Source organism: Epinephelus moara, chromosome 12 (genome assembly GCF_006386435.1).
Source record: "Epinephelus moara isolate mb chromosome 12, YSFRI_EMoa_1.0, whole genome shotgun sequence".
In the NCBI taxonomy this organism is placed as follows: Eukaryota; Metazoa; Chordata; class Actinopteri; order Perciformes; family Serranidae; genus Epinephelus; species Epinephelus moara.
This window is the reverse complement of record NC_065517.1, coordinates 537,521-548,464: the sequence shown is the minus strand read 5'-3', so window position 1 is coordinate 548,464 and position 10,944 is coordinate 537,521. Positions and strand designations below refer to the sequence as shown.

The 10,944-nt window shown below is 40.1% G+C and overlaps 1 protein-coding gene across 3 annotated transcripts in view; it reads right to left on the bottom strand.

Annotated features, from left to right (window-relative positions):
* Positions 1-259: 259 nt before the first annotated feature.
* opn5 (opsin 5) overlaps positions 260-10,944 on the bottom strand; it is a 168,665-nt gene continuing 157,980 nt past the window's right edge. For all 3 annotated transcript variants that reach the window (XM_050058873.1, XM_050058874.1, XM_050058876.1), the window contains 4 exons: positions 9,892-10,062; positions 8,065-8,399; positions 7,691-7,935; positions 260-684 (listed from right to left, as the gene is read on the bottom strand). In XM_050058873.1, coding sequence (XP_049914830.1) covers positions 618-684; positions 7,691-7,935; positions 8,065-8,399; positions 9,892-10,062 — 818 coding nt within the window. In that variant the 3' untranslated portion in view covers positions 260-617. The remainder of the gene's footprint in view (positions 685-7,690; positions 7,936-8,064; positions 8,400-9,891; positions 10,063-10,944) is intronic.

Sequence of the window (10,944 nt, the reverse complement as noted above, 5' to 3'; positions counted from 1 at the left end):
AGGGTTTAGACATATTGTTGAAAATTGTGTATGTAATTGTGTATTGTGTATGTAATTTGTAATGTAATTTTTAAAGCATTTTCGAGCTTTTGTAGGTTTTGGATTCACAATAAATTATAGCTTCATGTAGCTAGATGTGACTTGATTTTCAGTTGGAAAAACCTTGAGTTTTCAAATGTGAGTTGAGCTATTTTATGAGGCAAACATTGTAGAAAGTCAGTCAGAAATATGAGCATTTTTTTAATCATAGCATTGACAGATGTGTCTGTAATACTACAAAAACAAAATCAAGATGCTCACAGAGGACATCACGTTGTAACCACTGTAAAAACAAGCCAACTCCACAGATTAAGGAAAACCTTGTGGGAAAGACGTGCTTCCAAGGAAGAGGAGGTGGGGAGCTGTGGGAAGCACACGGCGATCCAGCATGGATGTAGAGACAAGTAGCAGGACTCAAGAACCACTGGTAACAATGGTGCGCTGTTGATAATGTAATAGCAGTGACAGGCAGCGTGTGATTGTGTGATTAAGTAAGTGTAGGGCACTGAGGGCAGGGAACAAGGCAAACTGTCCAAGGCAGATAGGGTAGGAGGGTCACAAAGTCTAAAAAGTCTGTCTCACATCTCCACATGAGCTTCTTTGGCTGGTGGAGTGTCCCGTAATGAACCAGAGATGGTATAGAACCTGCAGGGACATAAAAAAAGGAGCAAACAAGGACACCAGTAAGTTCTTTTTACGCTAAAATTCATGCAAATTCACTTGTAGCCACATTTTGTTTATGGTCTAATGACATTATTTGATTTTGAGCTGAGTTAGGGAGTTTCATTTTGGTGTCAATGGGTCCCAATTTAAATATTAAACTTTGCGCATGTTGTAATTCAAGTGGACTGCGGTAAAAAACAAAAAACAAAAAAAAAACCATATGCACCTCCTCTTGGCCCTGTTTGCAGGCTTTAGAAAATCTAGCCCCCAAAGAGCCCTTGGGCATTCCTATTGGCTGTTCTACAAATGCAGATGCATGTGTATGTTCCTTCAGATGGAGAAAGCCTGATTCAATAACAAAGAATCCTACAGAGAAAGTTGCTGTTCCAGCATTGGCATAAACTGCTTACACTGCAAAGCAACCCAAAAAAGAAAGACAGACTTATCAAAAAGAGAGTCTGTGTCCCAATGTGAGCAGGTAGCAGGACTGAACCCAAACACAGATGAAACAGATGAGGAGACAGCAGGATGAATTCAATATTTGATACAGAAAATGAAAAAGTCCATAAACAGGAAGGAAGCAAAATGAAATCCAAGAAAACCTCCAAAAATGCTTTTAGTTTATAAAGGATTTGAATTTCAAATAAGTCATCAACCATCTATATGTGCTTAAAATAGCTGCTGATATTAGCAAGGATTCTTTTTTAATATTTTTTGGGGGGGCATTTTGCCTTAAATTGACAGGACAGTTAAGCATGAAAGGGGGGGAGAGAAAAAGGGAGTGACATGCAGCAAGGTGCCACAGGCCAGAGTCGAACCCAGGCCACTGCGGCAAAAGCCATATATATATATGTGGGACGCCTACTCTATCCACTAAGCCACCAAAATCCTGTCAAAGAGGATTCTGCTTGCTAAATTTCACATGCCGCCTCTCTCTCCTTGGCAACTTTAGCGGTGTTACTTTTTTTTATGAAATGTATGCTCATATTCACTGTAGGCATTCATGAGCACCTCCAATTCCACAGGTGTAAAATAAGTTGATCGCTCTTTTTATTGTGGTTGTGCAAGCGCTTAACTCAAGGTGTACCTACTCAGAGTTGATTGAACTAACTCTAATCCTCAGAGTTTCCCAGCTCAGTGTAAGTCAACTCAGAGTTCAGGATTAGACTCGGGGTTTGCTGAACCTCCTATCTGGAATACCCCTCTGACACTCAAACAGGGAAAACAGACATACTAACAAGGTTAGGGAGTAACATAATACAAGTAACTAAGTTATGTACATAATATGAGGAACAGTATCTTCTAACACTTAAAGTTAGTGATGTGACTTGCCGTGCCGAGGCTTCGAAGCATGTATCGAGTAATCCAGGAAGTGTTTCCACGATGCGCGTATCGAGGCTTGTGTTGTTTCAGACGAGTGACGTCACTGGTGACGTCCGAAGCCTCGCTGGCCGGCTGTACCACGTGACTAGTTCGGGAAGTGGTTCAGATCTATATAAACAAACCACTAATTGTAATAGCTTTTTTGTCCAGTAGATGGCTTAGTTGAGCAAATGAAGCATCAAGAAGCTTTGCCCTTGAGTGAACCAATTTGATGAAAAGCTTCAGTGCTTCATGAAGCTTCATCTGCCCATCACTACTTAAAGTTTAAATTGGTGGTATTCTTAATACAGTTACTGTCTTTTAAAAAACATTAATTAAAGGGATTATTCTTTTGTTATTTATTTGCTGAGCAGATGAACAGACAGGGCACTGTCATGTGTTTCTGGCATGGCAAGATAGGACCTATACAAATTAGCTTAGCAAGACAATTTAGAAGTATTCTGAAAGTACTCAAGAGTATTTGAGTAGTTTAGCTGATGTACGTGATGGATGCCATCAAATGTAAACAAACTGACCTGGCAAGCACAAATGACATGGAATACATTGCCATATCCAGCACCTTGGCTCAGCAAATGTCATTTAATATGATTGGTGTGTATAGACCTTCTGACATTATGTTTTATGACCATTTTAAAAACCAGCTTAAGGAATTGGATACAAAGGCGAATGTATAGTTCTTGGTGATTTTAATTTGAACTGGGCATAAAATGCGGCGAAAAAGAAGCTTAAAGCAATGACAAACCAATTTGAACTAACTCAAGTAACAAATGCACCCACTCTCAAATAACAAATACTTCAAAAACACAAATTGATCTAATTTTTAGTAACAAGCCTGAGAGGATCACAAAATCCTTCAATCTTCTCACTGGCTTATTAGATCACAATATGACACTAATTGCAAGAAAATTAACAAAAAGCAGATTTATTTATTATTTATTTAACAGGACATAAAAAATACACCTATGGAATAAGGACATGAGATATAAATAAATTTAAGGAAGAACAAGGCCATATTGATTGGATTGATGCTTTACACCCAAATGATCCAGAACGTACAATAAATAGACTTTAAGACAAATACACCACAACTTTGAAGAATAAACGCAATAAGAGTAAACTACCTTGGTTAAATGAGCAACTGTGGGATTTGATGAAAAAACATGATTTTACTTTAGCACTTAAGTCAATATCAATTATTGACGGACGAGTTTTTAAAAGACTTCATAACAAAGTAGTCAATGAACTGAGAAAGGCAAAGACCAGTTTTATTATGGATATCATCAGAGAAGGAAAGGGTAATAGTAAATTAATATGGAAGAATATGAATAAACTAACAAAGACAACATTTAACAAAATCAGGGAAAGGGGCATGAACTAAAAGTACAGGGAATTTTAACTAATGATTTTAACAAATATTTTGCTGACTCAGTGCAGAATCTGACACACACCTTTGGTGTAAGAATTAACCTAATACCAATGCCAAATCCCACTTAACCGGTTTTTAACATAACTGGAAGTTTTCCAAAGATAGATCTGTGAAAGCCTGAGTATTTTAAAGCCCTCACAGGCAAAGACATGTTTGAGTGGGATTCAACATTTCAACAGTGAGACAATACTCACTCCTTCAACGCTCCTATTGCACACTTGGTAAGTTCGTCAATAAAACAGTCAATTTCCTGAATGCATGGAAGTTTGCAGTTGTAGCTAGTTTTCAAGTCAGGTGACACAACTGAGGTGGTAAACTATAGACCCATCTGTATGTTGCCTGTTGTATCTAAGATCACCGAAAAAGTGGTAACTGAACAATTAACTGACTTTTTAAACCCAGGACAAGCTGCACTTCATCCCATGCAATTTGGCTTCAGAAAAAAACTGCCAACTGAAATGTCTGCTATTTCATTGAAAAATCAAATTAAAGTTGGACAGTGGTAGTGCTATAGGAGCGGTATTTTTGGACTTGAGAAAAGCATTTGATACTGTAAATCATAATGTTCTTTCTAAATTATCCACTTTTAATTTCTCTGTTGATGCAATGAAATGGATGGAGTCCTATCTCACTATGAGAAGACAATGTACTAGAGTTGGGAAAAGGACCTCATCGTTTGTTGATTGCTCTGTTGGTGTTCCACAAGGCTCAATCTTATGACCTATTTTTGTTTAGCCTATATGTTAATGATCTGCCACTCACATGCCCTGAAACTGAAACCCAAATGTACGCGGATTACACGGTCATCCTCACACATGGGAAAGACGGATGTGAAGTGGCAGCCAGATTAACAGCAGCTACGGCCAAAAATTTCCAGCTGGCTCTCCAAGTCTTGTCTGACAGTAAAACTGTTTGCTTGTATTTTTATATTGGGAAAAATGGAAGTCAGACAGATATTGTCACAAAAGGAGAAAGGATCCAGACTGTGTCACATTTTAATTATCTATATTTAAATATCACAGCTGACCTTTAAGAAACATGTGAAGCAGGTGTATAAAACTGTAAAATTCAATCTAAGAAACTTTAGGTTTACCAGATCCCCTAAGATGCAGCAAAAATATAACTGCACTCAATGATTTTTTTTTTTACATATTTCTCAATGCATTACAAGTTGGTCACAATCTGGAAAAAACACACTTGCCCCACTGCAAATACTTTACAAACAAACACTCAAGGCACTGGACAAACAACCATCGTGTTATCACCACTGTAAGCTCATTCAAAGGCATAATCTACTGACCTTTGACAGCTTTGTGTGTCTTGCTGATGCTAGTCTAGTGTACAAAGTGATTAATGATCTGGCTGCTCCACCTTTAAAAGAGTTCATACAATTGCACTCAGACAATGGGAGGGCATCTAGGTCGACCAACAAAGGTGACTGTGAAGTACAGCACAGATTTACGGAGTTTGGTAGATCAGTCTTCTCTGTTAGAGCTACAAACTGTTGGAACTCAGTACCAAGTGAGATAAGACAGTGTAACAGCTTTGTTGGTTTTAAATTCAAGATGAAATCATGGCTAAAATCAAACCAATTGTGGCATCGGTGGCTTAGTGGATAGAACAGGTGCCCCACATACAAGCCTGGGTTCGACTCCAGCCTGTGGCCCTTTGCTGCATGTCACTCCCTCTCTCTCTCCACCTTTCACGCTTGACTGTCCTATCGATTAAAGGCAAAATGCTCAAAAATATCTTAAAAAATAAATAAATAAACAAAACCAATCATGTACCCATCACACATGAACTCAAGCACTTGATCTAACACTGAAATATTGTTATATCTTAATGTTATTGCTTTATTGTTGTTGTTGTTGTTGTGGTGTCTTAGTGTTGTAGCTTTTTTGTTGTTGCTTCTTTTATTGTTGCGCTGATTTGTTGATGTATTGTCTTGCTGTTGTTATTCCTGAAGCTGTTGTGTGATGAATATGTTCTCTTTTGTAATTGTGTTTTTTTATACAATAGTGTCTTTTAGCAGATAAATTATTCTCTGTTTCCTGCCCAGGGACTACAGATGAAAATGAGCTTATAGCTAACTCTGGGAGCTGTGCACTGTCCCTGTTGAATAAATAAATAAATGATTAGTTTAAGTTACCTAATGGATGTTAAAAATTACATTACATTTTAGGGCATGTATTAAGTAATCTGTGGTGGAATACATTTTAAAAGTAACCCCCTCAACACTGCACACTAAATACACAAGAGAAGGAAGTTGTTAACGAGTGCTTCAGCTCCCTGACCGTGGTGAGATATGTTCACCTCCAGGGCCGAAGTAACTTCAGGGTTAAACCCCACTCACTTTATAGGAAGCAACACACGGGAGCTCCACTTTGTCCTGAGAGGCGGCCGTCTTTATTTACAGAAACTGTGACTTACACCGCACATTTACAACTAACTTGACCTTAGAGACCTTTAGACCTTTGCGTCAAAAGGGGTCAGTTGAGGTGGTTTGGGCATCTGACTAGGATTCCTCCTGGGCACCTCCCGCTGTTAGGAGGCCCCGGGGTAGACCCAGAATACGCTGGAGGGATTACATATCTCGTCAGGCCTGGGAACGCCTTGGGGTTCCCCGGGAGAAGCTGGAAAGCGTTGCTGGGGAGAGGGATGTCTGGAGAGCTTTGCTCAGCCTAATGCCCCCGCGACCCGGCCCCAGATAAGCGGATGAAAACAGATGAAAACGGATGGATGGATTGATGGATTGACCACCTTTTAACTAGCCGTGCTCCTACACCCACTCATGGTATCCCCCCTAAGCAGTAGCTCAGTCCATGACTTGGCTTGGGAAGCGGAGGGTCCCCATCTGGACCAAATATGGAGCATGGAATGGTAGCTGGAGAGGTGCCACCTCACTGCCGAGGTGCCCTTGAGCGGCCCTGGGGACTGCCGAGCAGTTGGGGGGGGGGGGGGGGGGGGGTCCAGTGCCTTGCTCAAGGCACTTAGTGCTTGTATAGGTCCTGTTTGTGCATGTGTGTGTATTTCAGACCTGTGTGTAATTGACAATGGAGTGAAAAAATTGAATTTCCCCTCAGGGGATTAATTAAGTATATAAGATAGAGTAAAATAAAAACTGCCTACTGCTCCTACCTTTAGCTGCACACATTACAGTAATATAATGAAATCAACCTTTCAGCCATGTATTAGTTTTAATGCGAAAATGGCAGCTTAAAAGTACAGGAGTAATATCAGCTATATCAACTTGAAGTATTAAAAATAGAAATATTTGTTTTACTGAAGTAGAGCTGGTTTTAACTTCTTTAGACATTTAGTTACTTTAGTCATCAGTAAGGACTTGACCCAAAAGTTGGCTACCAAAGGGTCAGGCTGAGTCAAATGATTAACCTCTGAATTTTTTGATGTAATGTTGTAAATAATCCATTACCTGCCTTTCTGCTCTTTTTAAATCAAACTCTTTTATGTCTTTAACTCAAAAGCTGCATTATTAAGCTGCACTGATCAAATTCACTTCAGGAGATTTGATTACAGTGGTTAAGTAAATGAATGTGCAAATTCATTCAGTAAAATTCAAGTAAGAACAACTGAAGCTCATTGTGTTTATTTTATTTTCAATCAAAATAAAGACTGAAAGGTGTAGGTTTTTCTACATCAATTTGACATAGTGGACATAATCCCAACAGAGATGGACACTGGGTGAGTAAAAAAAGAATTATTTTTCTTTTCCTTTATTCTACCCTGTGTGCCACCTAACAGGATCAAAGAACAAGACAACGTTGTACTGAATTGAATATTTGACAGAAGTATATGTGAATCAACTAAGTGCTGTTTTGCAGATTGTTTAGGTTGCTAATTTGGTGTAGCATACTCTTACTTCCCACTCCCGGTTACTGACCAGTAACACAGGAGTGTTCTGTTAAATTGAGGTTTTGGGGTGTCTCTGTCTGAGGGTCATCAAGATTTTATTCATCAAAATGAAGACTGATGAGAGTAAACATTTTTCTCTATCATAATTTAAATTAGGACAATCATATTTTTGTTTTTTTGCTGGTAGCCACACAACTGGTGAATGGGCTAGTGATAATAAAACATGACTGAAACAGCTGCCTAAAATAACACTATGCTTATCAACAGTTTCAAAAGAATAAACAAAGATAACACATTCTGTTTTACCTTGAATTTCTACAATGCCTGCGTTTCTTCAGGATCTTAAAGCAGGAGGATTTTGTGCAGGAATTTTTCAGGTCCACCACCTGGTAAATGATGGGGTTGTACATGGCTGCAGACTTGGCCAGCAGTGTGGGAATGACAGACACAGGAATCGGCACCGAATCTGGCTCACCAAATGCTGACACTACAGACACCACTGCATAAGGGATCCAGGCTATCAAGAAGCCTGTACAGATCAGCATTGCCACCTGAGAGAGGATACAAAGCAATTTTCAGATCACTACTTTATCCTTCACAAAATTCCCCCAGAAACAATACTGAAATGTCTCCTTTGCTCTACTCTCTTTGCCACACCTTTACTCCAAACTCCAACCAACCTTTGTGAGTTTCATTTCAAGGCTGTGGCTGTTTCTGATGCGAGCGTCAAAGTTCGAAATCTCCTTTGCAGAGGACTTGACCTTGAAGATAATCATGACATAAGAGAAGACGATGATGCCTGTAGGGAGGACAAGACAGAAGGACAGGATGGCCATGACAAAGATCTGGCCGGACACAGAGGCTTGTGCCAGCCACCAGTCCAATGTGCAGGAGGTCCCAAAAGGCTCTGGGGCGTAGTTTCCCCAGCCGATCAGGGGCATGGTGGCCCAGAAGGCTGCATATACCCAGACAAAGGCCAGGCACAGGAAGGCGTGGTGCCGTTTTAGCCATGTACCTAACAGTGAAGAAAATTACAGGAACAATGATGGACTAGTAGTGAAAGAGACAATAAAAACCTCGTTTTAAAGCTTAAAATTCAAGCCAAACTCTCTGACTCCAACCTCATCTTCTTACTTTGACCTTAGCCTCAGTGTGTGGATCATGTACACTGATCAGTCAAAACATTAAAACCAATGGCTACCTGACACACTTCACCATTGCAAACCAAGTACACCCCCAAATGGTAATAGCACTTCCTATTTGCAGTGCAGTGCAGTGCACCATGTCACAACATAAAAACTTCTCAGGAATGGCCTGAAAGGGTAACATAGAGCTTAAGGCATTGACCTGCCTTCCAAAGTCCCCAGATCCCATTCTAATCAAACACCCATAGGACATGCCGGTACCCCACCTCCCAACCCACACGATTCAAAGGATCTGCCACTAATGCCCTTGTGCCAGACACCACAGAACACCCCTCAGGGGTCTGTGTCCATGCCTCGACAGGCCAGAGCCAACTCCAATCCAAGGGGGCCCTACCATGGATTGGGGGTATCTGCAGTACCACTAATACTCCATCAGATTGGGATCTCAGAATTTTGGAGGACAGATTGATGCCTTGAGCTCTTTGTTACCTTCCTCGGGCCATTCTTGAGCAGTTATATATATATATATATATATATATTTTTTTTTTTTTTTTTTTTTTTTTTTGGTGGCATAGTGTATTGTCCTGCTGGATAGGGGGCCAGCGCCAATGTCATGAGGTGGGGTACCTGGTCTGTAACAGTATTTGGGTGGGTGAAGCGCCTCAAGTGGCATCCACATGAATGCCAGGACCAAAGGTTTCTCAGTAGAAAATTGCATTGTAACAAAATGGTCAATATTATTCACCTTACAAGCCAGTAGTTTGTGTTTGTGTTTTAACTCAAACTCGTGTAAATCTTTACTCCCTGATCCTTACATTTAAATGACAATTATCCTGAACTTAACCAAATCCAAGCAATAGTGAATCAGTTATTTTCCAGTTCAAGGAACATGTCTGTTCAAATAAATTACATTGGACGCAATATCATTGTATTTCAGTTTATATTTCCTTAAACAAAAAGTTAGGAGAGTTCATATTTCAGTTTGACTTTAAATTAGCATAACATATGCAACCCATAATTCAGGTCTAGGGTCACTCACATGGGGGTCACAAGATGCCCAAGGGTTCCTTGAATGAATTCTAGGATTTATTTCATTTCACTTCGTAATTACAATTGATTTCATTATTACATTTGGCAGTATAATGATTACATATTATCTAAGAATGAATATTCCAGTCATCGGTTTGGGTCTACATTGTGGACAGCTACTAATGTTATTCAAATCAAAATGCCAACCCATACATACATTTGTGGCTGCTGGCAAGAACTTGTAACACTGTAACTCACCCTAAAGTCTGTCTGGATGGGTTTACATGGAATTCAAATGTTTAGGAGACTCTGTTAAAGGACATCCTGACATACCGTATCTGAGATGACAGATCTTGAGGTATCGGTCCAGACTGACCAAGGTCATTGTGATGAGGCTCCCACAACCAAAGAAAAAGCCCGCCCAGCCGTAGAAACGACAACCCTCCCAGCCGAACAACCAGCGATGAGACAAACTAGAGACAATGAAAAAGGGTTTTCCTGTCACTGTAGGGACAGAAAGGGGAAAGGGGGAAGCATCAAACAGAAACAGGGGCCGGGGTGGGTGGGTGGATTGGGGGGGGGGGACAAAGACAAGAGAGTTTAATTTTCTCAGATAACTATAGATAAGTGTGGTTTTGTGGAGTACTTATCCATAGTCAGTGTATCACATACAGTAGATGTCAGTTGGTGCTCCCCCAGTTTGGAGAAGCAGGCTGGAGTCTGACGTGGAAGCTATGTACCGCTGTGGAGGAGTCTGCAACAAATGTTACTCTAGCCACCTAGAAAAATCAGTATCACTTCAATTGTATGCTCTATTGAGGGTATTTTCACAACTTTACAATTTCGTTACAAGGCTTGTTCCAACAAGTAAGCTGTTAACGGCTTCAGTCTCCCATCTATGATTTTGTTAAAGCCACCACACTCCACTGGGAAAAATTAATTTTAGCTCCCTAAACACGAAAGCTGCTCTTGTAAGTCTAAACTAACCATTGTAAATGCAACAGTCAGACAAAAACATGAACAAAATAACTGATCGAAGCAGCAGTAGACCAGCAGCTCCTGTGTTCAGTAGATGGCATTGCTCTGGCCTCTAGCACTACTGTAAGAAACCTCGGAGTAACATTTGATCAAGATTTGTCTTTTAATTCTTATTTAAAACAAACCACACGGGACTGCATTTTTTCATCTGCGTAATATTGCAAAAATTAGGCCTATCCTGACCGAAAAGATGCAGAAAAATTGGTCCACGCTTTTGTTACCTCAAGGCTGGATTACTGTAACTCTCTATTATCAGGTAGCTCTTGTAAGTCCTTAAAAACTCTCCAGCTAATTCAGAATGCAGCAGCACGTGTACTAACAGGAACTAAGAAACGAGATCATATTTCT